Below are 18,970 nucleotides of genomic sequence, written 5' to 3'. Positions count from 1 at the left end.
ACAGCCTGGTATGGAAACATCAATGCCCTTGAATGGAAAATCCTACAAAAAGTAGTGGAAACAACCCAGTCCATCACAGGCAAACCCTGCCAACCACTGAGCACATCTACATGAAGAGTTGTCACAGGAAAGCAGCATCCATTACTGGGGACCCACCTGGACCACCACCATCCAGGCCATACTCCCTTCATGCTGCTACCATCAGGAAGAAGGTACAGGATCCCCAGGACTCTCACCACCACATTCAGGAACAGTTATTACCCCTCAGCAATCAAGCTCTCAACAATGTACATACCTACATTACACACTGCTTTGAATTTGGCACAAATCAAAAACATTCAATCCTATAACTTAAGTTACTGTATGAAAATTGATAAAATTCTACATTATCCATAATAAAGTTCCAAATTTTTACAGAATAGAAAAAAATGGCCATAATTTCCAAAGGAATAAATGTCTTGACATTTCTATTTTTTGTGGAAGCTCCAGTTAGCAACATTAAAATATTGCCAACTGGTTGTGCATATACCTCGAGAAGGCCTTAGGATCTTATGACAAGGAACTGAAAAAATCTGAAAAGCAGCTCTAAGCAGAAAACCAAAGAGGTGAATAAAGAATTATGTGGATGAAGTAGCAGAAACAGTCTTCCACATCAGAACAAGACTGTTGTTGCTCTGGGCCTTTTGCTAATCTAACTGACTGTTAGCCAGGCTGGCCTCAGACTCCTGCCACTGCATGTGCCCACAGATGTAAAGCTGTAGCGGTGTGGTATGAGGACCCAACTGAGGATTGTCTCTGCCCCGTCAGCTGCAAGGAACTATCCTAATATCTAGACTCTGTCACTTTCACAGGGTTTCTCATCAGCTGCACTGGCATATCTTCTGTGGAGAAGCATGATCAGCTGGTTCACAAGCTGCCAAATAAAGAACAGTACAACAGCCCTCTCTTTTCACAGCCACTGAATGACTAGCAAGTCTGTGTTATTATTGATTTAAATCAAGCCATCAGCACATTGTGCTTCCCAAAATGTTATTAATTGCCTGTACACCAGACTACATAAAGTTTTACTGCATACATTACTTTATCCATAAATCTATACTTTACAATTTCATGGTATACATCGCCCATTATAGCAAACTGTGGAAATAGAGTTCCATGAAAGATCTTACAAATAAATCATTGAGGACTTATCCCTGAAAAGGAGTGTAATGCAGTACTAACCTAAGCCTATTACGTATAAGGCAATCTGCTCATTATGATTGCTGGGTGCAACTCAGCTTCCCCATTCATATCTCAGCAGTCAATTCTCAGCAAGAAGCTGATGGTAAAATACACAGCTTTTAGCCATCTCGGTACAAAACCGTTCGAAGACCTCAAATTGGCACAAAACTTAATCTATTAGGCAGCAGTGATCCCACCTTCTTGTTGTCCCTCAGATATGAAATAGCTAAGGTAACCATCTCAAAGTACTGGGAAGGTATCTCCTCAATTGGTCATTGTAAACTGACCCATGATTAGGCTAGGATTAAACAGGAAGATTATTGGGTGGCGTGCTCAAAGGGGCTGAAAGCCCTACTTCCGGCTGTATAAATAAATAAGTGCACGTGTGCATCAGGAATTAGGTGTGTTTGTGATGGTTCATCAAGATAGATGAAGGAGTCAACTACTTCTAGAGTTTGACCATCGATAATGATGGATGGGAGGGAGTCAGTGTCCCGGGCAATGGCATTAGTCATCCCAAACCGCTTGCAGCCATGGGATATGTGGATGATCAGATGCTGTAGTTGACCTTCTGTGTGGGTAGTCAGTACTGGGTCATCAGTGAACAACAACTCATGGATGCAGACCTCACAATTCTTGGTCTTGGAGCGAAGGCAAGCAATGTTAAAGTGTTTGCTGTCAGCTCTGGCAGGTAGCTAGATACTCTTGACACTTTCTCCAAAAGCATACTGAAACAGCAAGAACAAGGTGCCGAAGAGGGTCGGTGTCAGAACGCAGCGCTGCTTTACACCGTTTCTCTCTGGAAAAGCTTCTGAAGTTGCGCTATTAAAGCAGACAGTACTGTGCATGCCTTCATGGAAGGAAGTGATCATGCCCTGCAGTTTTGGAAGACAGCCTATCTTCTACAGCAATCTGAAGAACCCAATTCTGCTGACCAGGTCAAACACCTTCGTCAAGTCAATGAATGTGATGAAGAGTGTTTTCTGCTGTCTTGACATTTCTCTTGTTGCTGGCATAGTGAGAAGATCCACAGTGGATCTGCCTGCTCTAAAACCACACTGTGAGTCTGGGTAGACACACTGAGCAAGATCCTGCAGCCAAGCCAAAACAACTCAGGTAAAGGCCTTTCCCATGTTGCTGAGGAGGGAGATGTCGCGGTAGTTGTTAAGCCACTGTGATTGGCCTTGTATTTGTACAAGGTGACAATGTTGGCATCTTGCATATATTGTGGAATGTAGCCTTTCTCCCAGCAGAAACAGAGGAACTTAAGCAGATGGTGTAGCAATGCTGGTTTGCCACTCTTCAAAACTTCTAGAGGGATACTATCATTTCCAGGGGTCTTTCCATAAGCGAAATAGTCAATGGCTTTGTTGAGCTCTTCCGGTGTGGAGTGCATCTAGCTCCTCCATGACTGGTAGATCTGGGATGGCCTCGAGTGCAGCGCTTGTAACCCTACGTTGTGTTCAACCCAGCAGTGAAGCTGCTTGCCTTGATCAGATATGACTTCTCCAGTCTTAGGCTTCAGAAGGGCAATCTTGGTGACAGAGGGACCTGTGGATTCCTTGATGACTTCATATATGGCTTACACATCCCCTGTGTCTACAGCAGTCTGGATACAGGTTCAGCCAGCAGATGTTGGTGTGGCGGCAAGCAACTTTCTAGACCTTGTTTCTCAGGTGCTGGTGTTGGGATAATTCTCATAGGTAAGGAGGGCTTTTCTTTTGGCTTCAGTCACTGGTTCCATTTCTTCCCAGCTTTCCTCATACCAGTCTGCTTATATGTGTTCTCTCTTACTGAACCATACACTTTTGATTGAATTGTTGTCATAGGTGGAGATTGACAAAGTATCTTCAGAGAAGTCAGTGAACTTTTGCATTCGTTTGGCACCGAATGTACAACAAACATTGATGCATGGTCAACACTTTATTTTAGAGTGGTGCAGCTTTTTAGGTGCAATCCTCACTTTGCTGACTACCAGGGAGTGAGAGTGGTCAGTGTCACAGTCTGCACTGTGATAGCTGAAGGTGATAAAGACACTTCTGAAATCTGCATGCCTGGTGATGACCAGGACTAGCTGATGCCAATGGTGAGATCATTGGTGTTTCCATGAGACTTTGTGAAGCTCCTTGCATTGGAAATATATGTTGGTCATGCACAGTCCATGGTAACAGCACAGCTTTAGCAGACTCTACCCATTTTTGTTCATCTTACCCACTCCATATGGGCTCAAACAGCTGGGCCAGGCTTTGCCAGTCGAGAATTGAAGTTTCCCAACAGGTAGAACCCTTCAGTGTTAGGCATCTTGGATAATGCTTTATGCAGCGCCCCTTAGAAAAGATCTTTATCTTTGGGGGTGGCACCAAGAGTGGGGGCATAGATGCTGATGAAGTTGACTAGGACAGATGATGCTGACAGGCAGCTGCTGTCTGCCAAATGAGTCTCCTGAAGGCAGACGACCTCAGTATTCAGTCTGCAGAGTTCTCTATGATGGCAGTCATACATGCTTCATAGGCTATTGGATGTCATTAATGAGCCCAGGGCACATGGTCCCGACATTCCAGCTTGCTATGTGAAGGGCAGGAGCCTTCTTGGTTCCTCTAAGTTTGCTTGGTCCACATTCTTTCTTAAACAAGGGGCCCAAAATTACTCACAATACTCCAAATGAGGACTCACCAGTGTTTTTAAGGCTTCAACATTACACTCTTTATATTCTAGTCCTCTAAAAATGAATGCTAACATTGCATTTTCCTTCCTCACCATTGACTCAACCTGCAAATTAACCTTTAAGGAATCCTGCACAAGGACTCCCAAGTCCCTTTTGACTATAGACTTTTGAATTTTCTCACTATTTAGAAAATAGTCTATGCTTTTATTTCTTCTACCAAACTGCATGACTACACACTTTCCAACATACTGTACTCTACCTGCCACTTCTTTGATCATTCTCCTAGTCTGTCAAAATCCTTCTGTAGTCTCTGTTATTCCTCAACACTGTCTATCTCTCCAGATAACTTCTTATCATCTCTAAACTTGGTCACAAAACCACCAATTCCATCATCCAAGTCATTAGCATATAACATAAAAAGAAGAGGTTCCAACACAGACCCCTGCAGAATATCACTAGAAACCAGCAACCAACCAGAAAGGCTCCCTTTATTCCCACTCTTTGCCTCCTGCCAATCAGCCAATGTTTTATCCATGCTAGTATTTTTCCAGTAATACCATGGGCTCTTAACTTGTTAAATAGCCTCATGTGTGGCAGTTTAGCAAAGGCCTTCTGAAAAACCAAGTACACATCCTCCAATTCTCCTTGTCTACCCTGCTTGTTATTTCTTCAAACAATTCCAATAAATTTGTCAGGCAGGATTTTCCCTTAAGGAAACCATGCTGACTTTGGCCTATTTTATCATGCGCCTCCAAGTACTCTGAAATCTCAATCTTAACAATCGATTCCAACATCTTCCCAACCACTGAAGTCGGACTCATTGGCGTATAATTTCCTTTCTTCTGCCTCTCTCCCTTCTTAAAGCATGGAGTGACATTTGCAATTTTCCTGTCTTCCAGAACCATGCCAGAATCCAGTGATTCTTGAAAGATCATTACTCATGTTTCCACAATCTCTTCAGCCCCTCTTTCAGAACCCTGAGGTGTACACCATCTGGTCCAGGTGACTTATCTACCTTCAGATCTTTCAGTTTCCCAAGCAACTTCTCACTAGTAATGGCAACTTTACTCTCTTCTTCCCCCTTAAAAACTCAAACTTCTGGCATACTGTTAGTGCCTTCCACAGTGAAGACTGACGCAAAATATTTATTCAGTTCTTCCACTATTTCCTTTGTCCCCATTACTACCTCTCCAGCATCATTTTCCAGTGGTTCAATATCTACTCTCACCTCCCTTTTACACTTTATGTATCTGAAGAAACTTTTGGTATCTTCTTTAATATTATTTGGTAGCTTACTTTCGTATTCCATCTTTTCCTTCTTAGTGTTTTTTTTAATTGTTTTCTGATGGTTTTTAAAAGCTTCCCAATCCTCTAATTTACAACACATTTTTGCTCTGTATATGCAGTCTCTTTGGCTTTTAGGTTGGTTTTGATTTTCTTGTCAGCCATGGTTGCATCATTCTGCCTTTAGAATACTACTTCCTGGGGATTTTCCTGGTGGTAACTGATGGAGTAACAACAATCTGCCATTGGTCCAACTTTAATTATCTTACTATTTCCAACCTATCTTAAAACTTCTTTTTTAAGTGTGATATTCTTTCATTATGACTGGAAGGAGTGCCAGAGGTACTAAGAAGGATGATCTCCCTGCTTCTTTGGATTCTATTATGGATTTGCTGCAAAGTCATACACAAGAGGCGTCTGTGAAGTTTCAACAATTCAGCTCTGCATTTAAACAAATAGATGGTAAATTAGATTCTATTCAACCAACTCTTAATGAACATGATAAACGTATAAAAATAATGAAGCAAATTTGTCGTCTCTGGAAATGGAAGTGGATGAATTGCAAAAGCTTTGTGAAAAGCAATCGAAGTCCAACAAAAAGTTGAGACAGAAGATGATCAACCTAGAAAATAGAAATAGAAGAAACAACCTATGGGTTCTGGGCCTCGAAGAATTAATCGAAGGTAATCATCCTATGGAATTTTTTGCAAACATTTTGCAAGAATTATTTCCGGAAATTTTGACGTCTTTGCCTATGATTGATCAAGTTCACAGACCTCCCATATTTAGACCTAAGGGAGATAGACCAAGATCAGTAATAATCTGTTCCCATGAATTTAAAACAAAGGAACCGTTAATTCGCGAATCTCGTTGAAGAGGCATGATTGACTATAATGGTCGTAAGATTAGAATTGTCGAAGGTTACTCGCCTGCGGTTATACAGGAATGTGCTAAATTCAAAGAAATTATGTCTGTGTTTTTTAACAAGGGTTTCAAGCCTTCCTTTCGTTACCCAGCCCGACTCAGAATCACACTTAAAAATGGTTCTTTCAAATGGTTTCGTTTGACTGTTGAAGCACAAAGGTTTTTAAAATCTGAAGGCTAGCTGTTTAATTTGTCTTTACATGAGGACACAAGATTAAATGAGAGACTTTTAATTCACAGATCCCGTCGAAGGGGCATGATTGGTTATAGGTTGGAATATTAAGATTTTCGAAGATTATTCATTTGAAGTTATGCAGGAACATGCTAAGTTTAAACAAGCTTTGTTGGATTTTTTTTTAACAATGGTTTCAAGATATCCCCTGGCTACTCAGTTTGACTGAGAATCTCGTTAAAGATGGATCCTTCAAATGGTTTCATTTGAATGCTGAAGCACAAAGATTTTTTAAATTTGAAGGCTAACTGCTTAGTCTGTTTTTTCATGAAGATACAAGATTAATGTTTAATGTCTTTCTATATGAATAATTGCATCTTTTACTTTTGGTAAACCTTTGTAACTAATTTCCTTTTGTATTTTTAATACTGTATTTTTGTATATGAGAATTGAATTTCTTGTTTGGATATTGTTTTGTCTAGGTTGGAATAGAAATAACCTTGAAACTAATTGGAGCGATCACCAGGTTTTTTGGGGGGTTGTCCGTAGTTGTAGATGCCAGCTTTCTATTGGTTGGCCTTCTTTCTTTGGGAGGTGGGCGGGGGTATTTTTTTTTTCTCAGAAGCTGTTTTCGAATTTTTAACCAACTTGTTGCTTGGTCACCATTTCTCAAGGTTTATGGGTTGGTTTTAACTTACATTTTAACCCTTCCTTTAAATAATATTAAAAATGGACCAAACTATTAACTTACTCAGTTTTAACGTGAAAGGGTTAAGTCACCCTGTTAAACGTAATAAGATTTTTGCTTATATTAATAAATTTAAAGACCCTATTATTTTCTTACAAGAAAGTCACATAGGCAAATGTGATAATTTACGTTCCTTTAGCCGTTGGAATGGACTTTGTTTTCATTCTTCTTTTCAGGCCAAATCTAGAGAAGTTTTGATTCTTATAGATAATACACTTTCCTTTGTCCAACATAAGGTAGCGTTGGATACCAATGGATGTTTTGTTATAGTTTCAGGAAAAGTAGATAATAAATTAATAGTATTTGCCAATGTGTATGCCCCAAATGTAGATGATCCAGGATTCTTTGAGCATTTCTTTTTTCGTTTTTACCAGATTTGAGTCTCTATTCTCTGGTGATGGGAGGAGATTTTAATTATTGGCTAAACCCAATTTTAGATCGATCATCTTCTAAACCAGTGTCCCTTAATAAATCAGCTTTGTTTATTCAATCTTTTTTTATTCAAGTGTGGTATTGTTGATGCTTGGCATTTTTTACATCCTTTAGATAGGGAGTAGTCATTTTTTTCCTATGTCCATCGTACATGTTCCAGGATTGATTTTTTTTTATCGATAGTCAAATGATTTCATCAGTTCATTCCTGTGTATATAAAGAGATTGCTGTTTCAGATCCTGTCCCTGTATTTCTATCTTTAAATCTCCCTGTTCTTCCTCAAACAAACATATTTTAGCATTTTAATACAACTTTGTTATCTGATAAGGAATTTTTAAAATTTCTATAGAGGCATATTATTCTGTTTTTTGAATAGAATAAAAAGGAACAGACTTCTAATCTTACTGTATGGGATACTTTCAAGGCCTGTATTAGAGGACAAATTATTTCTTACACTGCGAGTGTTAAGAATAAAGCTAATAAAGAAAGAACTGAATTAACCAATCAATTGAAACAATTAGATCAAAAATATGCTGTAGCTCCAGATCCTGTTTTATATAAAAGACGTGTTGAAGTTAAAACTAAATATGATCTTCTGTTAACATATCCAATTGAAACTGAACTTCTTAAAGATAAAACTCAATTTTACATTCATGGAGATAAATCAGGCAAAGTATTGGCCAACCAATTAAAAACTTCTGTAGTTAAATGACAAATTAAAGAAATTTGTAAAACTAATGGTGATAGGACAACTGATCACTCTGAAATAAATGATACCTTTAGAGAATTCTATTCTAAACTTTATAGTTCTGATTTCCCTAAAGATAGTACTGTGGTGAATAATTTCTAGATCAATTAAGTATCCCTGCACTTTCTGCAGATAATTGCAAACAGATGGATCAACCCATTTCTTATGAGGAAATTGCCGAGGCTATATGTTCATTACACTCGGGGAAGGCTCCGGGTCCAGATGGATTTTCTGGAGAATTTTATAAGGCTTTTTCCTCATTAATTATACCGCAGTTACACTTAGTCTTTCTGGATTCTTTCAAATTGGATAGCTTGCCTCAATCTTTCTATGAAGCTTTTATTTCGCTTATCCTCGAAAAAGAACAAGGACCCAACTGAATGCTCTTCATATAGACCAATTTCATACTCAATGTTGATACTAAAATCCTTTCTAAAGTTCTGGCTCGTAGGATTAAAAATATCTTACCTTCTATTATCTCTGATGATCAGACTGGATTTATTAAAAACTGACATTCGCATTTTAATATATGTCGTGTATTAAATGTTATTTACTCTGCTTCTCAGGAGATATCGGAATGTGTGATATCCTTAGATGCTGAGAAGGCCTTCGATTGGGTTGAATGGAATTATTTATTTAAAACCTTAGAAAAATTTAATTTTGGACCAGATTTTACTCCATGGATTAAATTACTTTATTTATCTCCTTCTGCTCGGGTTCTTACTAATTTTCAAAATTCCAAACCATTTAAACTTCACCGCGGAACTAGACAAGGCTGTCAGTTGAGTTCTTTGCTCTTTGATCTAGCTTTAAAACCCCTAGCCATTGCTTTTCGAGAATCTAATGATATCCGTGGTATTTTAAGGCGCGGTATTACTCACAAAATCTCTCTTTACGCTGATGATATATTGTTTTTTATCTCTAATGTTGAGACCTTGTTACCTTGCATACTTTCTTTACTCTCCAGTTTCAGCCAGTTTTCAGGATATAAATTGATCCTACATAAGAGTGAATTATTTCCTTTAAATAATTTGGTATCAATTAATACTAATCTCCCTTTTAAAATTGTAAGGAATCAATTTACTTATTTGGGTGAAACAGTCACTAAGAATTACAAACACCCGTTTAAAGAAAACTTTCTTACTTTATTGAACCATGTAAAAAGGATATCATTAAATTGGTCAACTTTTTCAATATCATTGATTGGACAAATTAATTCTATTAAAATGAATATTCTACCTAAATTTATATATCTTTTTCAGGCTTTACCCATTTTTATTCCTAAATCCTTTTTTTGACTCTCTTGATCCTATTTTGTCCTCTTATATGTGGAAAAATAAACGTCCTCGATTAAATAAAGTTCGTCTCCAAAAATCTAAAAAGTCTGGAGGTTCAGCCTTACCTAATTTTAAGTTTTATTACTGGGCAGTTAATATACAATATCTTACGTTTTGGCTGTATTATATTAATCGTGTACACTGTCCGGTATGGGTTTCTTTAGAAGCTAACTCTGTTAATAAATTATCTATTATTTCTCTTCTTGGATTCTCACCTCCTTTATCTGTAAGTAAACTAACTGATAATTTAATAGTTAATACAATTTAGAAACATTAAGATTTTCCATTTCAAGTCCCACTTATTCTAACCTTTTTTTAACGCTCCATGACTGATTTAGTTTTTAAAGAATGGGACAATTTGGGTATTAAATGTTTTTGGGATCTGTTTGTTGGAGAAAATCTTTTTTCATTTGAGCAACTGTCAGCTTACCCAAAACTCACTTCTTTAGATACTTACAAATCAGAGACTTTCTCAGATCTCAATTATGCACATTTCCTATAAGCTCAGATAAGAACTTACTACACGTAATTTTCAATTTGACACCTTTTCATAATGGCTCAATATCTAATATTTATGGCATGTTACTGGAGACGAGGAATGTTCCTTTAGACAAAATTAAGAATCTCTGGGAATAAGATTTACAGACATCAATATCTGAGGAAACTTGGAATAAAATTTTTAAACTGGTTAATACTTCATCGTTATGTGCTCGCCATTCCCTCATACAATTTAAGGTGGTAGTAGAGCTCATATAACTAAGGATAAGCTATCTCATTTTTATTCGGATATATCTCCCTACTGTGACAGATGTAATAATGGAGAAGCTTCATTAATTCATATGTTTTGGACTTGTCCGAGTCTTGAAAAATATTGGAAGGAAGTTTTTCAAGCTTTTTTTTACTTTTCAAAGTCAACTTTAAGCCTAATCCTCTGATGGCCCTATTTGGTATTGTTGCCGGACAAGATATCAAGCTGAAGATATCTGACTTACTTATTTTGACCTTTAGCTCTCTTACAGCTAGGAGGGCACTTTTGTTTATTCGAAAAATGTTTTTCCTCCTACTCATGCTCAATGGTTATATGACGTTATGTCATGCTTAGGTTTAGAGAAGATTCGTTGTTCAATTTCTGAATCTCATCAAGACTTTCAAACATTGCGGGGACCTTTTCTGAATTATTTTCAAAACGTTCAATTCATTGTTTCAATTCAGATGTTGGCTATTATTATTTTTTATTATATGAGAAGGTATTTTAGCTTTTTTCTCCTCAATAAACAACTTCGGTCTTGGTAGGGGGTTAGATTCTTTGTTTTGTAATAAATTAGTATATTTCAATATAACTATTGATTAACTTACATGAATATGGGGTAATGAGATTGTTATTATGGATAGATATAATGTAATTGGCAGTTTTTAAAAATCTTTTTTGACCTTTTATATATACTTCCTTGTACTCTGTATTCTTCTATGTAGAAACTAATAAAAAATATTGGAAAGAATACTACTTCCTAGCTATAAGTTTCTTTCGGCCATGATTCAGGGATGCCCACAATATCATGCACACCAAACAGTAACTGTGCTACAAGTTCATCAGCCTTATTCCGTATACTGACTGCATTTCAATGTAACACCTTCAGTCCTGTATTCATTACCCTGTTCAATTTTGTCCCTCTTTCACATTTCAACTCATCCTATTGAATGCAATTTTGCTCTATCATTAACCTAACCTTGCTGGCAGTCTCATTACACACTGCCTCTATTTGTAAACCAACTACGCTATCCTCAGCCCTGTCTCTCCAGTTTCCATCCACTTGCCAAATTAGTTTAAACCCTCCTGAACACCTCTAGCAAACTTGCAAGGATATTGGTTCTCCTCGGATACAGGTGTCACCCATCCCTTTTGTACAGGTCGTATCTTAGCCAGAAGAGATCCCAATGATCGAGAGACTTGAAACCCTGTCCCCTGCACAATTTCCTCAGCTAAATCATCCTATTTTAACTCTCACTTGTGTGTGGCACATGCAGCAATCCAGAGATAACTATCCTGGAGGTCCTGCTATTCAACTTTCTACCTAGCACCCTAAAATTTCTGTTCAGAACTTGCTCACCTTTCCTACCTATGTCATTGGTGCCAATATGTACCAAGACTTTTGGTTGCTCACCACCTGATCCAAGAATCCCTGATCCTGGCACCTGAGAGGCAACATACTATCCAGGTGTCTCTATCATGCCCACAGAATCTGGTCTCTATTAGCTATGGAAAATCCTATCACTGCTACAGTGCTCTTCACCTCTCTTCTCTTCAGAGCCACAGCACCAGACTCAGTGCCAGAGACCCCGGTCACTGCGGCTCCCCCGGTAGGTCATCCCCCTCAACAGTATCCAAGGTGGTATACTTTATTATTGAGGGAAATAGCCACAGGGGTACACTGCATTGGCTGCCCATTTTCTTTCCTTCTCATGACACTCATCAGCAGCCTGCCAGCTCTCCAGCTGCTCCCCCATTACTTAGTTTTCTGGCTAATGGTACATACTTTGAATCTTTGAACTAATTCACCCAAATCTTGCCACTGTGTCCCCTTGTTTGAAACTCTTCCAGTGGTGAAAACATCTCAACCTACCAAGTCATATTCGCTTCAATAAGCCAGAAGTCAAACACCACCAAGTTCACTGGACCAATCTGCACGACCTAAACATTACAGGTTAGCAAAACTATGACCACTTTGACGACTTTACATTAACATTACATTACTTTACAATTCTTATTTTGTATTCTAATTGTGTTATTTCTTGTAAAAATTGTGTATAGTTTGTGTTTTTCTTGTGAATGCTTCCATGACCCTATGTGCCTGTGTTGTTACTGGGAGTAAGTTTCTTATAGCAGTGGTACATACTGTACATGTACTTTTATTTATGTCAAACTCAGCTTTGACTTTGGGAAAGAAACTACAGAACAGCACTGAATTTTCTCTGTACTCTCACAAATATGAGAAAATCTGCAGAACTTGGAAATCCGAAACAACACATGCAAAATGATGGAGGAATGCAGATGGTCAGGCAGGATTATTGGGAAAGAGTAAACAGTCGACATTTCGGACCCTTCATCAGGACTGGAAAGAAAGGAAAGTCAAAGTAAGAAGGTGGGGGGAGGGGAGTAAGTCATACAAAGTGGTAGGTGATAGGTGAAACCAGGAGAGGGGAGAGGGTGAAGTAAAGAGGGTGAGCTGGGAAGTTGATTGCTGAACTGGAGGGCTGGAGAAGGGAGAATCTGATAGGAGAGGATAGAAGGCCATGGAAGAAAGGGAAGGAGCAGGAGCACCAGAAGGGGTGATGGGCAGTTAGAGAGATATGGTGAGAGAGGAAAACAGGAATGCAGAACTGTGAAGGGGAGGGGGGCATTACCAGAAGTTTGAGAAATCGATATCCATGCCATCAGGTTGGAGGCTACCCAGATAGAATATAAAGTGTTGCTCCTCCAACCTGAGCGTGGCCTCATCGTGGGAGTAGAGGAGGCCATGGACTGACATATTGGAATGGGAATGGGAAGTGGAATTGAAATGGATGGCTTCCGAGAAATTCTGCTTTTTCTGGCGATTGGTGTATAGGTGCATGGTGAAGCTGCCTCTCAGAGGTAGATTGGCCTGCTGAGTTCCTCCAGTATTTTGTGTGTCTCTTTGTACTCCGTACATTTCCAGAGTCTGTTCAAATTACTTTCTAGCTGACCAGCAGCAGAAATAGCTAGTGTTGATACATACAGTGAGAAAGCAATTAGATCCCATATAAACCCAGAAAATTGCAACATGCCCATGTACAAGGTACAGTTCCTCAAGCCTTTATTGGGCTTCATTACAACAGTACAGTAGGCCACAGACAGACAAGTCAGATGGGGATTTAATGTGGCAGGGAACAGGAAGCTGAGGCTTATCTTGGAGGACTGAACACAAATGCTGCATGACATGGTCATCCCAATTTACAGTGTGAGCATTGAATGCAGGACTAAGTCAACAGAGGGACTGTTTGGTTGTTGTTCCTTCTGGTGCCTTGCGGTGCATCGTTTCTTTATCATTTTGTCTGTTTCTTTTTTTGAGGCCGAGTTGCTAGCCTGCCGCTCAATCCAGCACAGATGAAAAGTATGCAAGGATCCGGCTGGATTCAAATTCGCCTCACAGTCCAGTGCGGATGGCACTACGCCACCGGCCTGCTTTCTCTGGTGAGTGAGGTGCTAATAGGACAGAATTTGCATCTCTTGTCGTGGCATGGGAAAGTGGTGGAAGGACAATGATTGGTAGAGACAGAACAGCAGATGAGGAAATCCTGAGGGAAGAGTCTCTTCAGAATGTTGAACGGGTAGATTAGTTTGGTGATAGAATCTCACTGAAGGTACCAGAAATTGGAACAGGTGATCCTTAGAAGGTGGAGGCTGGTAACCAGAAAGCACATGTAGGGATACTCTGTCCAGCAGAGTGGCAGAGAGTAGAGGTGCAGGAGATGTGGTCAAGTGTTCTACAAATGCAATAGTGTGGAAACCACTATCTCGGGGTCACCTGTGTGGAAAGTCTCATGATTAAAGCAGACACAATAACTTAGAGAAGTCAGGAAGGGAGAAGGTATAGTCAAGATAACTGAAGGTCTGTAGGTGTGTAATGTATAATTGTTGCTAGTTTCTGTGAGATGGAAACAGAATCCAGAAAGGAAAGAACCACAACTGAAGCATGTGAAAGTGAGAGCAGAGTGGAAATTAGCTGTGAAAGTAGTGAAATTTGAGTTCTTTATTACTGGAGGTTAGACTTGTAGTTGCAGGTGTATATATAACCTCTGTGATAACCTCCTTGGTGAATCCAAAAATGCTTCTCTCAAATACCTTCAACTACCTTTAATTCACCAATGACAGCAAACAACTATTGAAGACACCAGCAACTCAAAAGAACTGCACAAATTGCCAAATCAAATAAATTAGCAAAGAATCTACACAATAATTAATGAACCCTAATAAAAGTGCTGGAAAATGCTATTTACATTATATTCAATTTTCAGGAGTTGGATCACTGGGTAAGGTCGTGTGAGGGTAGTGGTAAGCTGACTTAAATCCAGTGTTGTTGGGAAGCCCAGCACCTGAACCTAATGACATGATAGAATACTGTGCAACTTGCAGCAGCTCATGTCTCATTGCATCCGTTTCATTTATCTAGCCTGGTGGTACTGCTCATGGGTCTGGAATGTGCCTACACAGCAGCCTGGCAAATAAATGAAGCACATTTTGTTAATGGTGTACATTGCAGCTAATGAGTACCAGTGATAGAGAGAATGAAAGTTTAGTGTCATATCTAGTGCAATCAAGTGGGCTACTTTGAATTCGATGTTGAACTTCTTAACCTTTGCTGAAGCTGCACTCATCCAGAAAAGTCAAGATATTTCACCTCACCTGACTTGCATCTTTAAGGTGATGCAAATTCTTGAGCACATTATTAGCCTCAGAACACAAAGCCTCTGACCTGCCTCTGTAGTGACAATATTTATGTGGCTTCAATCTGCTTCACATCACATAAAGCTGTGCAAGGTTCAGAAAGATCATAGAGTGAAACACAGAGCTCTAAACTGTGGTGATCTGCCTGTTCTGTTTCATGCATTTAGTGCTCAGGAACTAACTCACTTACAAATATACATTCAGCACACTTCAGTTGGAAATATACCAAAGACAATGTTTTGTATTCGTAAGTATCCTCACTGCAACTAAAAGATGGGCATTACCAAGCCTAATTTCCACTCTCCCCCCACCCCCAGCAGTCCACACTATGCCTTTCCATTAATGGTTATTTATGATTTTGATCATTCTCAAAACTCCCTTTCCTCTCAAGAGGAACTGCCCTCCTGACATTGATCTTATCCGCTTATATTGCAGTATCCCCTCTGAAAATCTTGGTGTTCTTTCCCCATCCCGTGTACACTTCATCCTTCTATGGTTGCTATCTGAATGCTATTTTTCCCTTCATGCCACCTTCTAGGATTGCTGCAGGCCAATCAAGAACAGGTGAATGAAATTCATAATATACCATCAGAAACCATTTATGGAGGTTCTTGTGGCAAGACCTTTGTTTAAATAGATGAAAGAACATAGGTTGTATTCTTTAGATTTATCTATTTGAAATCAATTTTAAAAATTACTTTTCATAGCTTATTCATACTTCAGCATATTTCAGACTTACCCACACTAAAATGTAGTTAACACACCAGAAAGATAAAACAAAATTTTAACAAGAACATTTACTTCTAGACGAATAGCATAATCCAAGGAATGGAACATTTTCTTAGTGGTTGTGATTTTGCAGCAGCTAACCACCATGCATACTGAGTTCTTGGGTGTAGACCTGTAGATTCAAGTTGAATCCCAGCACAGCAGCTAGGGAATCAAGTAATTAAATAAATCTGACAATTTAACCAAAAACAAGACTTGGTAACATTAACCATGGAAGTACTTGACTGTTGCAAAAAACTACCAGGTTCATTGTTTACCTACCATGTTTATCCCATCTGGCATGTGTATAATTTCAGAACCACTGATTGGTTGACCTTTAACTGACTCCTCAGTGGAAGCAACGTAAGTATTATCAAGATCCTGAGAATTAATAAATTAAAAAAATCTATTTCCAAGAATCTACTTGTCAATTAATACAAATACATCTCAAGAAATTTCAGCATGTTGCATAAAATACTGATGCCCTGCCTTACAAAGTGGCAACATGGTTTTCACTGGTGGCATTCCAGTTTACAAATTTAAGAATAAAACTGCTGCGAATTAGCCAGTTTGGCAAAAGAATAAATCAAGGAAGGTAGTGCACCCGTGGCTGACAAGAGAAATTAGGGATAGTATCAATTCCAAAGAAGAAGCATACAAATTAGCCAGAGAAAGTGGCTCACCTGAGGACTGGGAGAAATTCAGAGTTCAGCAGAGGAGGACAAAGGGCTTAATTAGGAAGGGGAAAAAAGATTATGAGAGAAAACTGGCAGGGAACATAAAAACGGACTGTAAAAGCTTTTATAGATATGTAAAAAGGAAAAGACTGGTAAAGACAAATGTAGGTCCCCTGCAGACAGAAACAGGTGAATTGATTATGGGGAACAAGGACATGGCAGACCAATTGAATAATTACTTTGCTTCTGTCTTCACTAAGGAGGACATAAATAATCTTCCAGAAATAGTAGGGGACAGAGGGTCCAGTGAGATGGAGGAACTGAGCGAAATACATGTTAGTAGGGAAGTGGTGTTAGGTAAATTGAAGGGATTGAAGGCAGATAAATCCCCAGGGCCAGATGGTCTGCATCCTAGAGTGCTTAAGGAAGTAGCCCAAGAAATAGTGGATGCATTAGTGATAATTTCTCAAAACTCGTTAGATTCTGGACTAGTTCCTGAGGATTGGAGGATGGCTAATGTAACTCCACTTTTTAAAAAAGGAGGGAGAGAGAAACCGGGGAATTATAGACCGGTTAGCCTAACGTCGGTGGTGGGGAAACTGCTGCAGTCAGTTATCAAGGATGTGATAACAGCACATTTGGAAAGCGGTGAAATGATCGGACAAAGTCAGCATGGATTTGTGAAAGGAAAGTCATGTCTGACGAATCTCATAGAATTTTTTGAGGATGTAACTAGTAGAGTGGATAGGGGAGAACCAGTGGATGTGGTATATTTGGATTTTCAAAAGGCTTTTGACAAGGTCCCACACAGGAGATTAGTGTGCAAGCTTAAAGCACACGGTATTGGGGGTAAGGTATTGGTGTGGGTGGAGAATTGGTTAGCAGACAGGAAGCAAAGAGTGGGAATAAACGGGACCTTTTCAGAATGGCAGGCGGTGACTAGTGGGGTACCGCAAGGCTCAGTGCTGGGACCCCAGTTGTTTACAATATATATTAATGACTTGGATGAGGGAATTAAATGCAGCATCTCCAAGTTTGCGGATGACACGAAGCTGGGTGGCAGTGTTAGCTGTGAGGAGGATGCTGAGAGGATGCAGGGTGACTTGGATAGGTTGGGTGAGTGGGCAAATTCATGGCAGATGCAATTTAATGTGGATAAATGTGAAGTTATCCACTTTGGTGGCAAAAATAGGAAAACAGATTATTATCTGAATGGTGGCCGATTAGGAAAAGGGGAGGTGCAACGAGACCTGGGTGTCATTATACACCAGTCATTGAAAGTGGGCATGCAGGTACAGCAGGCGGTGAAAAAGGCGAATGGTATGCTGGCATTTATAGCGAGAGGATTCGAGTACAGGAGCAGGGAGGTACTACTGCAGTTGTACAAGGCCTTGGTGAGACCACACTTGGAGTATTGTGTGCAGTTTTGGTCTCCTAATCTGAGGAAAGACATCCTTGCCATAGAGGGAGTACAAAGAAGGTTCACCAGATTGATTCCTGGGATGGCAGGACTTTCATATGAAGAAAGACTGGATGAACTGGGCTTGTACTCATTGGAATTTAGAAGATTGAGGGGGGATCTGATTGAAACGTATAAGATCCTAAAGGGATTGGACAGGCTAGATGCAGGAAGATTGTTCCCGATGTTGGGGAAGTCCAGAACGAGGGGCCACAGTTTGAGGATAGAGGGGAAGCCTTTTAGGACCGAGATTAGGAAAAACTTCTTCACACAGAGAGTGGTGAATCTGTGGAATTCTCTGCCACAGGAAACAGTTGAGGCCAGTTCATTGGCTATATTTAAGAGGGAGTTAGATATGGCCCTTGTGGCTACGGGGGTCAGGGGGTATGGAGGGAAGGCTGGGGCGGGGTTCTGAGTTGGATGATCAGCCATGATCATAATAAATGGCGGTGCAGGCTCGAAGGGCCGAATGGCCTACTCCTGCACCTATTTTCTATGTTTCTATGTTTCTATGAATTACATACAAACTAGTCCGCATTTGAAAAAGGTTCTAGTGCTTTCCCAGCATATATGATGAATAAATTCTTCTCGGGCTTCCATCCAGTTTGTAGCTTGCATTTATTTACTAGTCTGAATTGAGAGACTGTGATCCTTAACATTCAATGAAACACGTAAGCAGTTAGGAAATACTATCCTCAAGCTTATTTTATCAGTTATTGGTTCTGTAGGAAGAAACTTCAAGTGTGCTCTGATTTATGGGTAAATATTTGAACTACACGACTGTACCCTTCTTTGACAGAACCATTTACATATTGTGAAGCACTCAAATCCAAAATCAGAATGCGTAAAAGATGGAAAGATAAAGTTTACAAAGTAAACTTAAAGGGAGTAAACTATATAGAAAGTCATGTCTGATTCCAAGAGCAAGATACTGCTGATTTTCTAAATCTGAAATCAGATCATCAGTCTGAAACATTTAACTTGATTTCTCTCTACAATGCTATGACCTGCCCTGCTTTATTTAAGAGTGTCTCAGTGTTACTGGGTGCTATATCTGGGAGGTTACACCAA

General features: G+C 39.4%; 1 protein-coding gene across 1 annotated transcript in view; it reads right to left on the bottom strand.

Annotated features, from left to right (window-relative positions):
• The window catches only part of LOC140200692 (uncharacterized), a 409,587-nt gene that overhangs the window by 128,680 nt on the left and 261,937 nt on the right, over positions 1-18,970 (bottom strand). The window contains exon 9 of the mRNA XM_072264267.1: positions 16,046-16,144. Coding sequence (XP_072120368.1) covers positions 16,046-16,144 — 99 coding nt within the window. The remainder of the gene's footprint in view (positions 1-16,045; positions 16,145-18,970) is intronic.

This window comes from Mobula birostris, chromosome 1 (assembly GCF_030028105.1).
Source record: "Mobula birostris isolate sMobBir1 chromosome 1, sMobBir1.hap1, whole genome shotgun sequence".
Lineage (NCBI taxonomy): Eukaryota > Metazoa > Chordata > Chondrichthyes > Myliobatiformes > Myliobatidae > Mobula > Mobula birostris.
Note: the sequence above shows the minus strand (reverse complement) of the source record. Positions and strands in the feature narration are given on the sequence as shown.